Genomic DNA, 22942 nt, shown 5'->3' with positions numbered 1-22942 from the left:
TTAAACTCAACTTTAAAACGTTAAATTAAATTTAAACTCTACTTTAAAACGTTAAATTATATTTAAACTTAACTCTAAAACGTTAAATTAAATTTAAACTCAACTTTAAAACGTTAAATTAAATTTGAACTCTAACCTGTCTAACACTCATGCGCTCAACTCTACGGCCGGTTGTGGCAAGAGAACGTAAGACTATCCCGTGTGACTGAATCATTCGTTTTTGGGATGCTAGCAGTTGTTCTTGAGATGCTCGCAGTTGTTCTTGGGAAGCTCGCATTTCTCCCCACATTTCCCGTGTTATGACAAAGGCCTCGGGAATGTCGGCGCGAGAGGTCGCTGTAGGCCTCGATCCCATTGCGGGAGTGGTCGGACTAGCAAGACGAACACGTGGAGTGTCTGACACGTGTTCGTCGTCGGAGTCTCCGACGATGGCATCTTCTGCAACAGTCGCGACTCGATCTATTTCTTCTTCGATGTCTCGCGGCTCTGTCGCATCTTCGCCCTCGACGTCTATGGGATACAGACATTTGCTCGTCTGTGTCTCGAGGAGAGTGAACATTTCTTTCTCTGGTGCCCTTGGTCTCAGCATTTGAAGAACACCCACCTACAATACATTAATAAACGTTACCAATATTCCAAAATAATGTAAAATACATTAATAAACGATAAATAATAAAAAGTTACCGTTTTTTTATTCAAGACCGCCTCGATGTCTTTGCCCATTATGAGCACATTACTAGACCACGAGTGCATCCGGGGCACACGAATCCCCTGGTTCGACCCGAACCTCATCCCGATCTCTGGGATAGCCTCGTACGCCCAGTAATGAAGGGTATGGAGATTACCCGTCAATGTATACTTGGCCTCTTTCTGTGCCACATCTGGCTTGTCCTTCAACTTCTTTTGCAGCGTTTCGTGATAACGCCGTAGGTTCACCGACAAGCTGGAATACGTCTCTGCCCAACTCAAATTTCCCCAAGGCATCTTGAAGAAGAATGGGAGGTCTTGAACGATGTATAGAAATTTCTGCCACCTTTCTTCGATGGCTTTGTTGGCCGGCTGCCCCAGAAGATACCCGTAGACGAATACGAGCAGCCCGAGCTTGAACGCAGCGTCAGGGCTTCGACATATGGTGAACGCGTTGATCAACGCGCTCAACTTGCTTCCGGCAACGCCGTTCAAGTGATCCGTGATCAATCCATCGTTCTTTCGCTCGTCTTGTTCGGCTTTGGTCGGACCGTCTTCATAAGTCATCCCCGAGAGGCGTCCAAATCGTACCCGTTTGCCTCCGATACCAAAATGTATCTCGCCGCGTACCGTCGCCTCGATCTTCTTCTGAAGGAGAGTATGTACGAGCACCGGTGAGAAACCAAGCTCGCTCTCCGTAAAAAATTGCTCGAACGGAGTCCCGAGGATTCTTTCTTTTATCCCGAGCTCATCGAATCTACTCCGTACAAGCTTCAAGATCCCCGTCCCACCGTACGTGATACGCCCCGGGAATGAGACGTTGTACATGTAGTTCAAATTGTCCTAAAAAAACAACAAAATTAGGTCAGAAATTAAAAACATCGTACAGCATCGTACAGTATCGTATATCATCGTAAAACAAGAAATTAAATTTTTTAAAAACATCATCGTATAGCATCGTATAGCATTGTACAACATCGTAAGACAAAAATTTATTTTTTTTAAAAACCATCGTATAGCATCGTATATCATCGTACAACATCGTAAAACAAAATAATTAATTTTTTTAAAAACCATCGTACATAATCGTACAGAATCGTACAGCATCGTACGACACTTTTTTTTTAAAAACATAAACCCATCGTACACCATCGTATCGCATCGTACAGACCTATGCATTTCATCGTACGACATCGTACAGCATCGTACGACATCGTACGATGCATGAATATCATCGTACACTGCCCCCAATTTTTAACCCTAACTTTCTAAATCCGATCAAAAACAGCTCAAATAACCACAAATCAGATAAATCCTAAGTCCTAATACCTATTCTGACTATTTTTATGAGATTTAACAAGAAATTAGTTGAAAAACTCACCTTTTTCGACGTTTTGAGATGTCGGGATTTCTGAGCATCACCGCCGCCGGATCTCGAAGAATTTCCATCGTACGCCATCGTTATCTATCGTACCGACTCGTACAAGATCGTCTGCCGTCGTACCGACTCGTACACAATCGTAGAGGTTTTTTTTTTTAGTGAGCGAGAGAGAGATGAGTTGTTTTCGGGGGGAATGAGACTGAGTTGAGATTCAAATAGGTTATAAGGGCATTTTTGTCCGATTATGGTACAAAAGTCCATTTTGGGATATTTTTCAATATTATGGTCTAAATGAGATATTTAATGGGTTTTTAAGCCCACTTAATGAAATTTCTCTATTAGTTTGTGCCAAGTACTACCGTATATACTTTCTCTCGGGGAGGATTATAATCTTAATAGTATATCTAGTAAATGAGCATATACTGGTGCAAATGCAATTCAATGCTCCGAATATCACCAGTCAAGGTTTCTTTTATTTCAAAATATATACCATTGCTTTATAAGAAAACTTGGTGTCACCTCTTTTTACACATCATCTTTTTATCATTTTACTCTTGCAATTAATGTAATGATTGCCAATGATTTCTTTTCCGTAATTTTTTTTCCCTTCTTCTACTAATTTAATTTGTTCAGTATACGTTGTGTTCTTTTGTGCTTCTTTCCTTTTTATTGTAACTTATTCTGGAAATGGTATTTGTTTTTAGTGAAAGTAGTAGTAGATCTAAATTAATGTAAGTTATATCATTTTTTTTATATCGAAATTTTTAATTATCCGGTACATTGTATTTTTGCTTAACTTCCAACGACACTTGAAATTATATTCTGTACAAACTTGGTTGGGCAAGGCATATCCATTTTCCATTGAGAAATTAATCGCTACTAAAAAATTGTGGTTTTGACGCTCTAATAAAACGCATTAAAAAAAGTGTATAGCGGTGCGTTTTGATCGCTGTCTATTCATCCGCTAAGATACCTGTAGGATCCACGTAAAAGAAAAAAAGTTTAGACGGCGTTTTTTTAGAGAGGTATATATAGAGTTTAGTTGATGGTTCAGGATTCAAAAAAGTATACGCAACGTAGGATCTCGTTAGGATCCCTGAGAGCATGAGCGAACTATCTTTTTTACCACTCGTGATTATAAGATATATTACAAATACACAAAAATTGAAATGAAAAGAGTTTTATTTTCCATATTGTTGATATTATCTTTTTTTATTTCATTTTCTAGTGTACTATTTGTGTTTGTGTTTAGATTTTTTTTTTCTTTATGAAATTCTTTTTTAGAAGAGGATGATCGCACGCAATGTAGAGTCAATGTGTCTGACAACTTGCTCTAACACAGATAATGAATAATGAAATAAGCAGTGCGTAAAAGTAAAAGCACACAATATGGTTATCCAGTTCGGTGCAACGTCATCTACATCTGGGGGCTCTCAGCCAGGGGAAAGGATTTAACTATCAAGTAGTCAATAGTACAAACAAAGCCTTATATGAACACACTACAAGAAATATGACATTTAGCTACGAAACTATTAGCGACGATTAAGTCTTCGCTAATATATCGTCGTTAATCATGCTTTTAACGACGATAAGATCGTCGCTAAAATAGTATGAAAATTTGGTGCTAAAAATTCCAAAGTTTGGCGGCAAAGACATTTAGCGACGATTATATTGTCGCTAATTATTTTCTGTCGTCGCTAAGTTCGCGGGAAACTATTTAGCGACGATATTATCGTCGCTATATTGTTATCATTTCAATTAGCGATGCTAAGTTCGAGGATTATAATCTTAATAGTATATCTAGTAAATGAGCATATACTTGTGCAAATGCGATTCAATGCTCCGAATCTCACCAGCCATGCGTTTTATAAGAAAAAGGAAACTTGATAAACCAAGCATTGTGTGACACACCATTTGAAAATAAAGCCATGTTTTGGTACTCTTAAGAAAACCAAGCATTTTTAGTGATGAAAAGTCATAAATACCCTGCTGCTTATTATTCCTTCATCAGAGTTAAATGCCAAGGGAAATCAGGTTAACAAATTAGAAATAAAAAGAGGGAGCAAAACCCACAAACCCCACGCACGGCAAACCCTCACGCACTAATGGGCAAGTTTCGATCCCTAATTCGATGATATTTTGTAAGAGATTTGTTTGATTTCCTGAAAAAAAAAATGAGTTTGGGTTCGTCATGTGGGATCCAGCAAAAAGTTCGAATTTGTTGTCTGTAATTTCGAACTTTATAGCTGTTATTTCGATTGCATTTCGAAGCATACGATGCCCACGCCCTAATTCCTTTAAACTCAAATTTGTTGGGCCTTCTATGTAGTTAACCAGTTGAGAGAAGAAAAATGGGTAAGTTTCGATCCCTAATTCGATAATATTTTGTAAGAGAGTTGTTTGATTTCCTGAAAAAAAAAAAAGAGTATGGGTTCGTCATGTTGGGTTCAGGAAAAAGTTCGAATTTGAAGTCTGTAATTTCGAACTTTATAGGTGTTATTTCGATTGCATTTCGAACTTTTTAACTTGTACAGACTTGACTTCTAATGTATACTTTTTAACTTCTTAACAGGTTCAAACGTTAATATATGTTGTTTATTTGATGGTACTTGGGAAGCACTGTGGCAGCCCCCGAGACGGCAACCACCGTGGCAGCCCCTGAGACGGCAACCACCGTGGCAGCCCCCTAGACGGCAACCACCGTGGCAGCCCCCAAAACGGCAAGCACTGTGGCAGCCCCTGACGACGACGACGACGACTTCGTCAACCCTCTGCCGAAAAAGACCCTCCGGCGAAAGAATTTGTCCGCGTGTATGGTAAGTTCATATTGATTTCAAACTGTTTTGCCTATATTTCATGGTTTATTTAAACAATTTTCAAAAGTTGTTTGTGCTTTTTAATTATTCTATGTTGGATTGTGTAGTTTCGAAGAGAAGGAGCAAGCGGCCCATAAAGCATGATGATTACACTCTGTTGAACATAGTCAAACTGAAAAGCCTGAAAAATGGGTGATGAAATTTACTTTGGTAGTGTTGGAGACTAGTTTTTTGGAGGAAAATTGGGTTTGTAATGTTTACTGATAATTACTTTGGTAGTTTTGGAGACTAGTTTTTTGGATGAAATTTGAGTTTGTAATGTTTACTGATTATTACTTTGGTAGTTTTGGAGACTAGTTTTTTGGATGAAATTTGGGTTTGTAATGTTTACTGAAATCTTTGAAATCCATTACAAAAAATAACTTAAAATGTCTGAAATCCATTTAAAAAAATAACTTAAAATGTCTGAAATCCATTTAAAAAAATAACTTAAAATATCTGAAATCCAACACATGAATAACCTGAAATGTCTGAAATTCAACACATGAATAACCTGAAATGTCTGAAATTCAACACATGAATAACCTGAAATGTCTGAAATTCAACACATGAATAACCTGAAATGTCTGAAATCAAACACATAAACTAACTGAAAACTCTGAAATTCATTACAAAAAATAACTGAAATATCTGAAATTCAACACATGAATAACTTGAAATGTCTGAAATCCAACACATGAATAACCTGAAATGTCTAAAATCAAACACATAAACTAACTGAAATGTCTGAAATCAAACACATAAACTAACTAAAATGTTTGAAATCAAACACATAAACTAATTGAAATGTCTTAAATCCATTACAAAAAATAACTGAAATGTCTGAAATCCAACATATGAATAACTGAAAACTCTGAAATCCATTACATAAAATAACTGAAATCTCTGAAATCCATTACATAAAATAACTTAAATGCCTGTTATTCAACACATGAATAACTGAAATGTCTGAAATCCAACACATGAATAACTGAAATGTCTGAAATCCAACACATGAATAACTGAAAACTCTGAAATCCAATACATAAAATAACTGTAAACTCTAAAATCCATTAGCGTCCGATGCCAAAATGAGAAGAGGCATTGATCTTCCAGCCCAAAAATACGCATCTTCAAGTTTCAAATCGTATAACGACTCATCGACACAAAAAACTTCGTACATAGCGATTGATAGCTCCGCCCGAGATATGTCTTTCGCGAGTGCACGCAGTTCGAATCGCGATTCATTAGTATATTCCCATTTTGTACCTTTGTTCACCCAAGTACCATCAAATAAACAACATATATTAACGTTTGAACATGTTAATAAGTTAAAAAGTATACATTATAAGTCAAATCTGTACAAGTTAAAAAGTTCGAAATGCAATTGAAATAACCGCTATAAAGTTCGAAATTACAGATAACAAATTCGAACTTTTTCCTGAACCCAACATGACGAACCCAAACTCCTTTTTTTTTTTTTTTTTTCAGGAAATCAAACAACTCTCTTACAAAATATCATCGAATTAGGGATCGAAACTTACCCATTTTTCTTCTCTCAACTGACTAAATAGAAGGCCCAACAAATTTGAGTTTAAAGGAATTAGGGCGTGGGCATCGTAAGCTTCGAAATACAATCGAAATAACAGCTATAAAGTTCGAAATTACAGACAACAAACTCGAACTTTTTCTTGGATCCCACATGACGAACCCAAACTCCTTTTTTTAGGAAATCAAACAAATCTCTGACAAAATATCATCGAATTAGGGATCGAAACTTACCCATTCGTGCGTGGGGGTTTGCCGTGCGTGGGGTTTTCCGTGCGTGGGGGTTTGCCGTGCGTGGGGTTTGTGGGTTTTGCTCCCTCTTTTTATTTCGAATTTGTTAACCTGATTTCACTTGACATTTAACTCTGATGAAGGAAGAATAAGCAACAGTACTGTATTTATGACTTTTCATCACTAAAAATGCTTGATTTTCCTAAGAGTACCAAAACATAACTTTATTTTCAAATGGTGTGTCACACAATGCTTGGTTTATCAAGTTTTCCTAAGAAAACTTGGTGTCACCTCTTTTTACACCACATCTTTTTTCTCATTTTACTGCTGCAGTTAATGTAATGATTGCCGATGATTTCTTTTCCGTAATTGTTTTTCCCTTCTTCTACTAATTTAATTTGTTCAGTATACGTTGGGTTCTTTTGTGCTTCTTTCCTTTTTATTGAAACTTCTGGAAATGGTATTTGTTTTTAGTCAAAAGTAGTATTAGATCAAACTTAATTTAAAGTTATATCATTTTTTTATATCGAAATTTTTAATTATCCGGTACATTGTATTGTTGCACAACTTGCAACGACACTTGAAATTATACCCTATAAACTTGGTTGGGCAAGGCATATCCATTTTCCATTGAGAAATTCACTACTAAAAAAATAGGGTTCATTCCCTGTTTGTTTCTTCATTTGAAAACTGTTTTTGACTTTTCTAACTTGAACAGTTTTTTGAAAAAACTGAATTGACTATTTGTTTGATGATTTTCAGAATACAACTCAAAAAGTTATCAAACTGTTTTCTGTTTTAATGAAGAAAATCAGAATACAGTTTTTAGGTGTTTTCTAATTTTTTCACCCAACTTTTTTAACTTTTTTTTTCTTTTTTTTAATATATCATCTTGACATTTTCTTCTCTCCTCTCAACATCATTTCATTTTCCTCACTTTTGATTATCGAATTTGGTTTCGTTCCCTGTAAAACTTAAGTTTTACAATTATGGCTAACTTTAAACAATCGGAACTTCATTTTACAAACTATTAATTGTTCGTGATCCTCTCGTCGAGCACATGAGTTTTTACTAATTTTAGTCAACATTATGTATCAAAATTTGATATTTGTTGTATTGACTACAAAGAGAAACGGTGTTTTCGATGAACTTGTGAACAATCATTATTACAAAAAGTACGACCATTATTTTTGCAGCAAAGACTTTCAATTAGTATATATCTCGACGCCTAATTCTTATGTGAATTATTACACTATAATTATAAAAAAAAACTGGAAAAAAAAAACTGAAATCCTTACCAAACAGTTATTTGAAAACAACTGGAAAAAAATTTTAAACTACAAATATATGAAAACAAAAAAAGTTTGAGTGAACTACCAAACAGTCCCTAAAAAAGTGTACATAGCGGCGTATTTTGGTCGCTGTCAAAACAAGTGGTATTAAAACTTTTAGATGGCAATTTTAAAAAATCGCTGTCTATTCATACACTAAAATACCTATAGGATCTTAGTCAAAAAAGTCTAGACGGCATTTTTTAGAGAGCTTTGGAGTTTAGTTGATGGTTCAGGGTTCAAAAAGGTATACGCAAACGTAGATCTCGGTAGGATTCTTGAGAGCGTGAGCGAACTCTCTTTTTTACGACTCGTTATTATGAGATATATTAGAAATACACAAAAAAATTTGAATAATTTATAACTAATAAAAAGCTATATATATATATATATATTATCGTAGTTCCTAAGCTAATTTTTTACAAATTTAGAAGGTTGGAGACGTTTTGCAGTTGGAGATGCTTAATTTAAGCATTCTACTTATGGTATTGTGTTGTATGAATGCATACCAAGTTTCCACCCAAAAATACTTTGTTAAATAAAAAATTGATGAATATGATTTTCCCAACTTTATTGTGCACCTTCAAATCAGTCAAGGTAAGCAATTCAATCGAAACACACAAACAAAGTTAATAAAAACAAAGCAAAAACAATCAAACACAATAATTTTAAGGTGGAAATGCTCAAGAAAAAAGTGAAATATTACGGGACCATTAAGACACTTTCCACTTATCAATGAAATACTTAAGCAAAGCTGTAATCTCCATTAAAAAGGGGTTAAGAATAATACCATCAATAAAAAGTGGCATATAAGATGAACAATCTTACCAATTAGTTAAATACACAAATTAGGTATCTATAGAGAAAATCGGATTATGAAGGAAGCAATCACCTTTATTACCCTTATTAAGGAAGCAACGACACACAAAACAGCCTCTCCAAATTTGAGTGAAAAAAAATACCGTTACATTCAAGTTCTTTGCTAGATATCGAAAATCTAAATTTTTCCCTCTTTCTTCTCTCAATCCTCAATTCTCTTTGTCTCTGCTTGTAAAATTCTGATTATTCACAAAGACAAGATGTCGCACATAATGTGTTCGACAACTTGCTTAAAAACAGATAATGGATAAACAACAAACAGTGCAATAAAGAAAAGACACACAATATGGTTACCCAGTTAGGTGCAATATCATCTACGTCTGGGGGCATTTTGTCAGTGGAAATGATTTCACTATATAGTAGTCTATAATACAAGCAAGGTCTTATATGATTAGAACACAAAATCAAAGCCCTAGAAACTATTACCACTAGTGAATACCTAGACCATGGACTCCCCCTGAATTTGAGATCCTTTTCAATTGAGCAAATACATTCAGTCTTGCCAGAATTACTCGCAAGAATATTGTCAGTGTATCTAGGGTTTCCTTACTCATACTCGCAAGAATATTGCATAATAAAGTCACCAACAAGGCAATCTGGAAAAACCGAAAACTTGCCAGAATTACAATCTGCGCACAAGAGGAATGATGTCTCAGCAGAAGCTGGAGCATGAAGACCATTATATGTTTGTGTATTTTGATATATGCATTTTAGAAGTTAGATGATAAAAAAGCAATCAAAATAAGATTAAAAGAAGAAAACAAAAAGCATTTCCATTGATATGCGGAGGTATTAAGGGGACATATATAGGCTTATATTAATACCCATGAAGAGGCAATTTGATAGTCCAGAAGCCAAGAAAGCAAGCAAGCAAGCAAGCTAAGTAGGTAAAGGACAAGATAAGCCCGTTTAAAATTTAAATAAGGGGAGACGAGAGGAAAAGACAGTAAGTAATTAAGCGGTGGTGGTGGGGATGGCCTTGCAGAGGAGAGGGGTGTTCATCTCCATGGAGAGGTTGAGGACTTCGGTGAGATCGACGGGGTGGGTGTCGGAGGGGAGCCAGTGGAAGTTCTGGAGGAGCTGGGCGAGCCAGAGATGGGCGGAGGCGAGGCCCAATGCCTTGCCGGGGCAGACACGCCTGCCGGCACCGAAGGGAGCGAGCCTGAGGTCGGAGCCGAGGATGGGGACGTCCTCGTCGAGGAAGCGCTCTGGGCGGTACTGCTCGGGCTGGGCCCACACAGCGGGGTCGTGGGTGATGGACCACATGTTGACCATGGCGGTGGTGCCCTTGGGGACGAGGGCGTCGCCGATGTGGACGTCGTGGATGGCGAGGCGGGCCCACGAGAGCAGCGGGCCCGGGGGGTGGACTCTGAGGGTCTCCTTGACGACGGCCTGGAGGTAGGGCATTCTGGGGATGTCGGAGTCGGTGACGGGGCGGTCTCCGGCGACTGACTTGATCTCGGCCTGCACTTTGGATTGGATGTCGGGGTGGAGGACCATCCTGGCCAGGACCCACTCCAGCAGGATGGCCACGGTGTCGGTCCCACGGAAGATCATTTCCCACAGAACTGCTATCATGTCGGACTCGCTGAGCTTGGTGTTGTCGGTCTTCTCGAGATCGAGGAGGACGTCCACGAAGTCCCCGACCCTGTCGTCGCCGACCTGGTTGTCGCGGTGCTCCTTGATGATGTTGCCGACGAAAGAGTTGACTTTGCCGACGAGGGTCTTGCATCGGCGCCTCACTCCCTGGAGGTCGAGGCGCGCGAGGAGTGGGAAGTGGTCGCTCCAGTTGAAGATGCCCAGGAGCTCGTAGCCCTCGGCGACCATGGCCTCGAGCTCGGCAGCCTCGTCGTCTCTCGCGCCCGAGAAGTCGTATGTGCGCCCGAACACGGTCATCATCACGTTGTTAAGGGAGCCGAAGTGGAGGATGTTCTTCACTTGGACATGGCCTTGGTTGAGCATGGACCCCGTGATCTGCTCCGCCATCTTCATCCCCGTTCTCTGCCGGAACCCTCCGAAGTCCGCGATCTTCTTCGGGCTGAAAAGGTGGGTGGCCGAGATCCTCCTCAGGCTGCGCCAGTAGTCTCCGTACGGAGCGAACCCCATGGCTCGGTGGAACAGAAGCTCGTAAGCTGACTCCTTCACAGGCCTGTCCGCGAATGCCGAGCTCCCCAGAATCTCTTTTGCCGTCTCGGGCTGGCTCGATATCACGAACCGGGTCAGACCCACCGAGAACGCCATCAGCGGCTTCGCTCCCAGCCTCTCAGCCAGCGAGGCAAGGGCTCTGTGGGGCGTCGCCTGAGTGAACACCGAGAGCAGCCCCGTCACGGGCCATCCGTGCGGGCCCCGTATCTTGGACTTTGCCTTCAGAAGGGCCCACGCAAGCCCCCCCGGTGCCAGCCACAGGCCCAGAGCAGCCACCGACAGGAACGCCGCGGCCAGCGCCACAAACGACGACGACGACCATGCCGTTTGAACAATGTGAGGGAGGAGAAGAAGGTCGTAGTTGATGTCCGACGTGGACATGGCTCTTGCTGCTGGGTTTTAGGGTTGCGAAGAGATGAGTGAATAAGTCGAGAAGAGAAGAGAAGAGTGTGTGTTTAGATCACTCCACTGCGCTCTTTATATACTGCTCGCTCGCTCATGCATGCCTTTCTTTCAACTAACCCTAGACTCAAAAACATGCACGCCCTCTATTGTTACTAATTAACCGTGGTCATATTTCATTTATTGCCTTTATTACTTCACATAAATTATGATCGTTTCGTTTTCTTTACTTTTCTATTTCTTTCTTTGCAGATCTATATAGATGGTAATTACTTTCTCTCGGGAATGATCATAATCTTAATACATTATAGTATGTTGTAAATGGGTGCAAATACGGTTCAATGCTCCGAATTACACCATTAAAGCCTTCTATTATTTCATAATAATACCATGCTTTATAGGAAAACTAGGTGTCACTCCTTCGATTTATGCATACTGACTTGTGTCTCATTTTACTTCTGCAATCAGTGAATGATTGCCAATTATTGCTTATTCGTTTTCTTTTTTCTTCTTCTTTCTTTGTGAATCCAGTCAACTTACGTCGTTGGCTATTTCTTGTGTTCGTTTCCTCTTGTGATATGGTATTAGTTTGTGCCAAGTACTACCGTATATACTTTCTCTCGGGGAGGATTATAATCTTAATAGTATATCTAGTAAATGAGCATATACTGGTGCAAATGCAATTCAATGCTCCGAATATCACCAGTCAAGGTTTCTTTTATTTCAAAATATATACCATTGCTTTATAAGAAAACTTTGGTGTCACCTCTTTTTACACATCATCTTTTTATCATTTTACTCTTGCAATTAATGTAATGATTGCCAATGATTTCTTTTCCGTAATTTTTTTTTCCCTTCTTCTACTAATTTAATTTGTTCAGTATACGTTGTGTTCTTTTGTGCTTCTTTCCTTTTTATTGTAACTTATTCTGGAAATGGTATTTGTTTTTAGTGAAAGTAGTAGTAGATCTAAATTAATGTAAGTTATATCATTTTTTTATATCGAAATTTTTAATTATCCGGTACATTGTATTTTTGCTTAACTTCCAACGACACTTGAAATTATATTCTGTACAAACTTGGTTGGGCAAGGCATATCCATTTTCGATTGAGAAATTAATCGCTACTAAAAAATTGTGGTTTTGACGCTCTAATAAAACGCATTAAAAAAAGTGTATAGCGGTGCGTTTTGATCGCTGTCTATTCATCCGCTAAGATACCTGTAGGATCCACGTAAAAGAAAAAAAGTTTAGACGGCGTTTTTTTAGAGAGGTATATATAGAGTTTAGTTGATGGTTCAGGATTCAAAAAAGTATACGCAACGTAGGATCTCGTTAGGATCCCTGAGAGCATGAGCGAACTATCTTTTTTACCACTCGTGATTATAAGATATATTACAAATACACAAAAATTGAAATGAAAAGAGTTTTATTTTCCATATTGTTGATATTATCTTTTTTTATTTCATTTTCTAGTGTACTATTTGTGTTTGTGTTTAGATTTTTTTTTCTTTATGAAATTCTTTTTTAGAAGAGGATGATCGCACGCAATGTAGAGTCAATGTGTCTGACAACTTGCTCTAACACAGATAATGAATAATGAAATAAGCAGTGCGTAAAAGTAAAAGCACACAATATGGTTATCCAGTTCGGTGCAACGTCACCTACATCTGGGGGCTCTCAGCCAGGGGAAAGGATTTAACTATCAAGTAGTCAATAGTACAAACAAAGCCTTATATGAACACACTACAAGAAATATGACATTTAGCTACGAAACTATTAGCGACGATTAAGTCTTCGCTAATATATCGTCGTTAATCATGCTTTTAGCGACGATAAGATCGTCGCTAAAATAGTATGAAAATTTGGTGCTAAAAATTCCAAAGTTTGGCGGCAAAGACATTTAGCGACGATTATATTGTCGCTAATTATTTTCTGTCGTCGCTAAGTTCGCGGGAAACTATTTAGCGACGATATTATCGTCGCTATATTGTTATCATTTCAATTAGCGATGCTAAGTTCGAGGATTATAATCTTAATAGTATATCTAGTAAATGAGCATATACTTGTGCAAATGCGATTCAATGCTCCGAATCTCACCAGCCATGCGTTTTATAAGAAAAAGGAAACTTGATAAACCAAGCATTGTGTGACACACCATTTGAAAATAAAGCCATGTTTTGGTACTCTTAAGAAAACCAAGCATTTTTAGTGATGAAAAGTCATAAATACCCTGCTGCTTATTATTCCTTCATCAGAGTTAAATGCCAAGGGAAATCAGGTTAACAAATTAGAAATAAAAAGAGGGAGCAAAACCCACAAACCCCACGCACGGCAAACCCTCACGCACTAATGGGCAAGTTTCGATCCCTAATTCGATGATATTTTGTAAGAGATTTGTTTGATTTCCTGAAAAAAAAAATGAGTTTGGGTTCGTCATGTGGGATCCAGCAAAAAGTTCGAATTTGTTGTCTGTAATTTCGAACTTTATAGCTGTTATTTCGATTGCATTTCGAAGCATACGATGCCCACGCCCTAATTCCTTTAAACTCAAATTTGTTGGGCCTTCTATGTAGTTAACCAGTTGAGAGAAGAAAAATGGGTAAGTTTCGATCCCTAATTCGATGATATTTTGTAAGAGAGTTGTTTGATTTCCTGAAAAAAAAAAGAGTTTGGGTTCGTCATGTTGGGTTCAGGAAAAAGTTCGAATTTGAAGTTTGTAATTTCGAACTTTATAGGTGTTATTTCGATTGCATTTCGAACTTTTTAACTTGTACAGACTTGACTTCTAATGTATACTTTTTAACTTCTTAACAGGTTCAAACGTTAATATATGTTGTTTATTTGATGGTACTTGGGAAGCACTGTGGCAGCCCCCGAGACGGCAACCACCGTGGCAGCCCCTGAGACGGCAACCACCGTGGCAGCCCCCAAAACGGCAAGCACTGTGGCAGCCCCTGATGACGACGACGACGACTTCGTCAACCCTCTGCCGAAAAAGACCCTCCGGCGAAAGAATTTGTCCGCGTGTATGGTAAGTTCATATTGATTTCAAACTGTTTTGCCTATATTTCATGGTTTATTTAAACAATTTTCAAAAGTTGTTTGTGCTTTTTAATTATTCTATGTTGGATTGTGTAGTTTCGAAGAGAAGGAGCAAGCGGCCCATAAAGCATGATGATTACACTCTGTTGAACATAGTCAAACTGAAAAGCCTGGAAAATGGGTGATGAAATTTACTTTGGTAGTGTTGGAGACTAGTTTTTTGGAGGAAAATTGGGTTTGTAATGCTTACTGATAATTACTTTGGTAGTTTTGGAGACTAGTTTTTTGGATGAAATTTGAGTTTGTAATGTTTACTGATTATTACTTTGGTAGTTTTGGAGACTAGTTTTGTGAGACCCGACTTTTGTATACGTCAGCTTCTGTAAAAATTTCCTCTTATCAATAAATAAAGGAAATTTTCTTCTCTCTCCGTGTTGAATGAGTTATAAAATTCACAATCTCTCTCGTTTCAGTTTATTAGAGATGTTCTCTCTATATTTTCTCGTTCCACGTTCTAAGTGAAATTTTTGAATTTCGGAAGAAATTCATAGTAAATTTGGATAAATCAATAAGGAAAAGGATTTTTGAAAAGCACTTGAATGTTGGAATAAATTTAAGTGCTTGAGAACGAATGAAATAATTATTGAGGGTGACGGAATTTCGGAATAAGGATATTCGAGTAAACCGGATATTATTTTCTGAATAAAATTACTCGGAATGTACTCGGAGATTAAAAATCTCAAGAGTAAAAAATAAATTCTGAAATCCCTTAAATATATTCAAGGTAACGAGAATTAATGAGAATTTTCTTGGTTATTTTTCAAGATTATTTTCAATTAATTAAGGACAAGATTGTGAGATTTTATTTTGAAAGGACTTATGTGCAACATTTTGAGGGACGAGATTGAAAGAAAAAAATAGAAAGGGGCTGTCTGGAGAGATACGTGGCCATTAAAGAAGTGGGCTACCTGTGCACATGTGGCTCAAGAGGAACTTGCCACGTGGATTATCTCTTCCTCTCATTTTCGGCCTCTCCTTCTCTCTCTTCTTTCGATCTTCTTCTTCCTCTGCTTCTCTTCTCTCGCGCGAGACCCATCTGCAACACAGAGGAAAAAAAAAGAAGAAAAGAAAACTCTCGGTCATCTCTTTCAAGCTCACCGAGAATCATCATCACCACCGTCTCTCGCCCTTTCCCTTTCTCTCTCTCTCTCTCTCGCCTTCGCGCGTCACGTGGTGCCGAGCCATCGCGCGCGCCTCGACCGAGCGAAGCGATGCCGCCGCGAGCTCGCCGTGACCACCGCCTGAGGAAGAGACGCCGGGAACGAGAGTTACAGCGACGAGGACTCTGGATTCGCAAGAATCTCGGTAAGGAAAAGCTAAACCCGAATTGATTTTTTGAGATTTAGGGTTTTTGAAATTGAAAATTTGGGGGTTTTCGATTTCAATGAGGATTTTCGTGAAATTGATTGGTTTCATACGTTAATTGGACTCGATTGTTGATGATTATAGCTTGAGATTGAGGATTGTTTTCGAATTTCTTGTTTTGGATTCATTTTGGCCGAAAATCCCGTAAGCTAGGGTTTGAAGATCTAAATTTTGGGTTCTTGAATTTTTGAAGGTTGATTAGTGATCCTGAGATGTTTTTTTAGCAAGTTGATGTCCATGAATTGTTTGAGAATCGTTGTTGGAATTGAAATAATTTTTGGACGAATTTTGGTGATTATGTGAACATAGCCGTGTGGTTTGAATCTTGGATTTTATGTTGTTATGAGGCTGTGATGATGTGTATGAGATGCTGAATTTTCCGGTTCGTTGAGAACGGTTTTTGGTTAGTGTGGATTCGACTTGATTTGGTTCGGGTTTGAGTCAATGTGGATTTTGTGACAAGTTATTTGGTTTGTTGACAAGTTTGGGAATTTTGGTACGAGTTTGAAATTGTGAAATTGACTCGTTATCGGATTCGATGACTTGATTACAGATCTAGACGGACGAACGGAAACCGGACGAGGCGAAGGCGACGAAGCCGGTTTTGAAGATTCTAAGAAAGAGTTATCGAAATTAAAGATCGATTAACTCGTGAGTCTTTTAATCGCGTCTTGCGTTTAAATACTCTTGGATTTGATTAATGTGATGTATTTCGCGTATTTAAATAAATAATTTATGTTTATTTATTTAATAACGTTTAAGAGTTTGATTTGATTCGCTTTGGAATTCTCGGTTACTTTTTATTCGGATCAATTTATTTGAGACTCATAAGCATGTTATTGGATTTTATTTCGTATTGTTCTCGATACGAAAATACGTGAGTCTTGAATAAGTTTGACTTCCGAAAAACCGGAGAATAATGAATTAAATTCTCGAATTCCGAACCGACTCGAATCTAATCCCGGCAACGACCATTATCTTTTCAAGTAGTTCGATAACTAACGAAGTTTCAACTTCGGATTCTAATTCTCTCGACGCTCCAGGACGTGCTAAAGGTCTCGGGAAGCGTGTAAAGCAAAGTGTCCTCCGGAATTCATCGAGTTCTCTGACGAACTATTCCGGGTAAGTGGGATTTAAGTTTGAGGCGCCAAAAGGGGAATGGTGCCTAGTAGAGTAATTGTTTATGTTTTTTCGTTTAATCCTAAAACAAAGAGAAACCCTCAGTTAGACAAGACGACCGGATAAGGCTTCGGCCACTAACTAATAAGATAATAAAATGATAGGATTAAACGGTTAGCGGGTTAAGAACCTTGAAGCCTTTAAAACTATGTTGAGCTTCTGTTATAGGTTTTACCCCTTTGTCCTGATGAGAGGACAACAGGAGGAGGAAAGACGGTGTCCTCCGGATTCAATCCCGAGAGGAACTGTTCTAGGAGAAGGTCCAGCCTCACAGCTGTCGACAACTCCTTTTAAAATACTTAAAGAGCCATACAGTGAAATTAATAATGTTAATGACGGGCTTTATCCCGATAAGATCTCCTCCTGTAATAAGATAGACAGGTAGGCTGTAGACAGCTCCTGTAAAACATAACGAACTCTTGTCGGCAATGTAGCGAGTGGCATTCCCGAAGGCCCTTAATGGGAAGTCGATGGGTGGCTTCAGGTAAGTCGATGAGTGGCTTACCTGTCCTGAAGGAAATATGAACCCTGGATCGACCAGGGATTGGTGAGGGTTTGATTCGCTCTACCAAATGCGCGCTAAGGCCCTCCTACATGTGCTAGTGGATCCCAGACGTTTAAAACTTCGGCCTTCTGAGGGCTAGGCTCAAGTCCTCAGAATGGTTTACTCATCTCTCATGAACGGCTGCGGACTGAAGTGTTGATTGGCCAGTCCACTGATGTAAGGCGCCGGTATGAGCGAGATGGATGAGTTTCTAGGAAGACGGTTGTTAGCCGGATTCCTATATGATTATGTGTTTGATTGTTTTAGAACGGGGTTCTAAAACTGAATATGTCTATGTTGATTGAATGAGATTTTTGTTATCCTGATTGTATGATGGAACTTCTTTATTCTTCTGAATCTATCACCTGCTGTCATCTGCATTTTATCATCTGCAACCATGCATCTCATGTAGTGCTAGGTTAGATATCCTGCTTACTGAGTCGGTGTGACTCACCCCTTAAATCCCTCTCCTTGTAGATAAAGGAAAAGCTCAGGCGAAGCAGGAGTGCTAGTCAAGGTAGATCTCATGACGACCTGTGGCATAGGAAATGTCTTTTTGGGAAATGGGTATCAGGTTTTTGAAAACCGAGCTTATATGCTCGTGAAAGTTTTATATAGCTTTTGGAAGAACTTTTATTATATCATAACGTTTAGATAATCGGCCCGAACCTCTTTTTACGTTTTGAAACTCGGTTAGCACAATTATGGGCCTGTGCTTATGGATAGCAAGCTAGGGTAGTCCGCATTTTTGTAACCCTTTTAAAAGCGAAAAATTTTACCAGTTTTTAGCGGACTAGCTCTAGAAACCTTTGTTATTCCTTATATGTAAATTAAATTTATTTCCGCTGTTGTTTAAAAAAAAACGTTTTGTAAATGACGTTTGGAAATGTTTTATGATCATTTCGTTTGAAAATATAAATGGTTATGAAAATGTTACGAGTAAGGTCGCGATCCGAGGGCGACAGGTGTCCTGCGGGTCGTGACAAGTTTTTTGGATGAAATTTGGGTTTGTAATGTTTACTGAAATCTCTGAAATCCATTACAAAAAATAACTTAAAATGTCTGAAATCCATTTAAAAAAATAACTTAAAATGTCTGAAATCCATTTAAAAAAATAACTTAAAATATCTGAAATCCAACACATGAATAACCTGAAATGTCTGAAATTCAACACATGAATAACCTGAAATGTCTGAAATTCAACACATGAATAACCTGAAATGTCTGAAATCTAACATGAATAACCTTAAATGTCTGAAATCAAACACATAAACTAACTGAAAACTCTGAAATTCATTACAAAAAATAACTGAAATGTCTGAAATTCAACACATGAATAACCTGAAATGTCTGAAATCCAACACATGAATAACCTGAAATGTCTGAAATCAAACACATAAACTAACTGAAATGTCTGAAATCAAACACATAAACTAACTAAAATGTTTGAAATCAAACACATAAACTAATTGAAATGTCTTAAATCCATTACAAAAAATAACTGAAATGTCTGAAATCCAACATATGAATAACTGAAAACTCTGAAATCCATTACATAAAATAACTGAAATCTCTGAAATCCATTACATAAAATAACTTAAATGCCTGAAATTCAACACATGAATAACTGAAATGTCTGAAATCCAACACATGAATAACTGAAATGTCTGAAATCCAACACATGAATAACTGAAAACTCTGAAATCCAATACATAAAATAACTGTAAACTCTAAAATCCATTAGCGTCCGATGCCAAAATGAGAAGAGGCATTGATCTTCCAGCCCAAAAATACGCATCTTCAAGTTTCAAATCGTATAACGACTCATCGACACAAAAAACTTCGTACATAGCGATTAATAACTCCGCCCGAGATATGTCTTTCGCGAGTGCACGCAGTTCGAATCGCGATTCATTAGTATATTCCCATTTTGTACCTTTGTTCACCCAAGTACCATCAAATAAACAACATATATTAACGTTTGAACATGTTAATAAGTTAAAAAGTATACATTATAAGTCAAATCTGTACAAGTTAAAAAGTTCGAAATGCAATTGAAATAACCGCTATAAAGTTCGAAATTACAGACAACAAATTCGAACTTTTTCCTGAACCCAACATGACGAACCCAAACTCCTTTTTTTTTTTTTTTTTTTTTTTTTTTCAGGAAATCAAACAACTCTCTTACAAAATATCATCGAATTAGGGATCGAAACTTACCCATTTTTCTTCTCTCAACTGACTAAATAGAATGCCCAACAAATTTGAGTTTAAAGGAATTAGGGCGTGGGCATCGTAAGCTTCGAAATACAATCGAAATAACAGCTATAAAGTTCGAAATTACAGACAACAAACTCGAACTTTTTCTTGGATCCCACATGACGAACCCAAACTCCTTTTTTTAGGAAATCAAACAAATCTCTGACAAAATATCATCGAATTAGGGATCGAAACTTACCCATTCGTGCGTGGGGGTTTGCCGTGCGTGGGGTTTTCCGTGCGTGGGGGTTTGCCGTGCGTGGGATTTGTGGGTTTTGCTCCCTCTTTTTATTTCGAATTTGTTAACCTGATTTCACTTGACATTTAACTCTGATGAAGGAAGAATAAGCAGCAGTACTGTATTTATGACTTTTCATCACTAAAAATGCTTGATTTTCCTAAGAGTATCAAAACATAGCTTTATTTTCAAATGGTGTGTCACACAATGCTTGGTTTATCAAGTTTCCCTAAGAAAACTTGGTGTCACCTCTTTTTACACCACATCTTTTTTCTCATTTTACTGCTGCAGTTAATGTAATGATTGCCGCTGATTTCTTTTCCGTAATTTTTTTCCCTTCTTCTACTAATTTAATTTGTTCAGTATACGTTGGGTTCTTTTGTGCTTCTTTCCTTTTTATTGAAACTTCTGGAAATGGTATTTGTTTTTAGTCTAAAGTAGTATTAGATCAAACTTAATTTAAGTTATATCATTTTTTTATATCGAAATTTTTAATTATCCGGTACATTGTATTGTTGCACAACTTGCAACGACACTTGAAATTATACCCTATAAACTTGGTTGGGCAAGGCATATCCGTTTTCCATCGAGAAATTCACTACTAAAAAAATAGGGTTCATTCCCTGTTTGTTTCTTCATTTGAAAACTGTTTTTGACTTTTCTAACTTGAACAGTTTTTTGAAAAACCGAATTGACTATTTGTTTGATGATTCTCAGAATACAACTCAAAAAGTTATCAAACTGTTTTCTGTTTTAATGAAGAAAATCAGAATACAGTTTTTAGGTGTTTTCTAATTTTTTCACCCAACTTTTTTAACTTTTTTTTTCTTTTTTTTAATATATCATCTTGACATTTTCTTCTCTCCTCTCAACATCATTTCATTTTCCTCACTTTTGATTATTGAATTTGGTTTCGTTCCCTGTAAAACTTAAGTTTTACAATTATGGCTAACTTTAAACAATCGGAACTTCATTTTACAAACTATTAATTGTTCGTGATCCTCTCGTCGAGCACATGAGTTTTTATTAATTTTAGTCAACATTATGTATCAAAATTTGATATTTGTTGTATTGACTACAAAGAGAAACGGTGTTTTTCGATGAACTTGTGAACAATCATTATTACAAAAGGTACGGCCATTATTTTTGCAGCAAAGACTTTCAATTAGTATATATCTCGACGCCTAATTCTTATGTGAATTATTACACTATAATTATAAAACAAACTGGAAAAAAAAAACTGAAATCCTTACCAAACAGTTATTTGAAAACAACTGGAAAAAAATTTTAAACTACAAATATATGAAAACAAAAAAAGTTTGAGTGAACTACCAAACAGTCCCTAAAAAAGTGTACATAGCGGCGTATTTTGGTCGCTGTCAAAACAAATGGTATTAAAACTTTTAGATGGCAATTTTAAAAAATCGCTGTCTATTCATACACTAAAATACCTATAGGATCTTAGTCAAAAAAGTCTAGACAGCATTTTTTAGAGAGCTTTGGAGTTTAGTTGATGGTTCAGGGTTCAAAAAGGTATACGCAAACGTAGATCTCGGTAGGATTCTTGAGAGCGTGAGCGAACTCTCTTTTTTACGACTCGTTATTATGAGATATATTAGAAATACACAAAAAAATTTGAATAATTTATAACTAATAAAAAGCTATATATATATATATATTATCGTAGTTCCTAAGCTAATTTTTTACAAATTTAGAAGGTTGGAGACGTTTTGCAGTTGGAGATGCTTAATTTAAGCATTCTACTTATGGTATTGTGTTGTATGAATGCATACCAAGTTTCCACCCAAAAATACTTTGTTAAATAAAAAATTGATGAATATGATTTTCCCAACTTTATTGTGCACCTTCAAATCAGTCAAGGTAAGCAATTCAATCGAAACACACAAACAAAGTTAATAAAAACAAAGCAAAAACAATCAAACACAATAATTTTAAGGTGGAAATGCTCAAGAAAAAAGTGAAATATTACGGGACCATTAAGACACTTTCCACTTATCAATGAAATACTTAAGCAAAGCTGTAATCTCCATTAAAAAGGGGTTAAGAATAATACCATCAATAAAAAGTGGCATATAAGATGAACAATCTTACCAATTAGTTAAATACACAAATTAGGTATCTATAGAGAAAATCGGATTATGAAGGAAGCAATCACCTTTATTACCCTTATTAAGGAAGCAACGACACACAAAACAGCCTCTCCAAATTTGAGTGAAAAAAAATACCGTTACATTCAAGTTCTTTGCTAGATATCGAAAATCTAAATTTTTCCCTCTTTCTTCTCTCAATCCTCAATTCTCTTTGTCTCTGCTTGTAAAATTCTGATTATTCACAAAGACAAGATGTCGCACATAATGTGTTCGACAACTTGCTTAAAAACAGATAATGGATAAACAACAAACAGTGCAATAAAGAAAAGACACACAATATGGTTACCCAGTTAGGTGCAATATCATCTACGTCTGGGGGCATTCTGTCAGTGGAAATGATTTCACTATATAGTAGTCTATAATACAAGCAAGGTCTTATATGATTAGAACACAAAATCAAAGCCCTAGAAACTATTACCACTAGTGAATACCTAGACCATGGACTCCCCCTGAATTTGAGATCCTTTTCAATTGAGCAAATACATTCAGTCTTGCCAGAATTACTCGCAAGAATATTGTCAGTGTATCTAGGGTTTCCTTACTCATACTCGCAAGAATATTGCATAATAAAGTCACCAACAAGGCAATCTGAAAAAACCGAAAACTTGCCAGAATTACAATCT

General features: G+C 37.2%; 2 protein-coding genes across 2 annotated transcripts; both read right to left on the bottom strand.

Annotated features, from left to right (window-relative positions):
• Positions 1–228: 228 nt before the first annotated feature.
• LOC149393600 (uncharacterized) lies at positions 229–2208 on the bottom strand. Its single transcript, XM_089618088.1, has 3 exons — positions 2069–2208; positions 1279–1530; positions 229–270 (listed from the first exon to the last, which is right to left on the bottom strand). Exons 1-3 carry the CDS (start codon positions 2144–2146, stop codon positions 229–231), a joined length of 372 nt encoding a protein of 123 aa, XP_089474214.1. The 5' UTR covers positions 2147–2208.
• Positions 2209–9866: 7658 nt separating this feature from the next.
• LOC149393599 (cytochrome P450 78A5-like) lies at positions 9867–15439 on the bottom strand (the record flags this gene model as incomplete). Its single annotated transcript, XM_089618087.1, has 2 exons — positions 9867–11367; positions 15402–15439. Coding segments are annotated over 2 exons (1539 nt in total), but the record flags the coding sequence as incomplete, so codon positions are not given.
• Positions 15440–22942: the final 7503 nt, after the last annotated feature.

This window comes from Urtica dioica, chromosome 6, assembly GCF_054948205.1.
Source record: "Urtica dioica subsp. dioica isolate 48M chromosome 6, U.dioica_male_clone48M_v1_H2, whole genome shotgun sequence".
Taxonomy (NCBI): domain Eukaryota; kingdom Viridiplantae; phylum Streptophyta; class Magnoliopsida; order Rosales; family Urticaceae; genus Urtica; species Urtica dioica.
The sequence above is the reverse complement of the archived record's forward strand: the minus strand, read 5'-3'. Positions and strand labels throughout refer to the sequence as shown.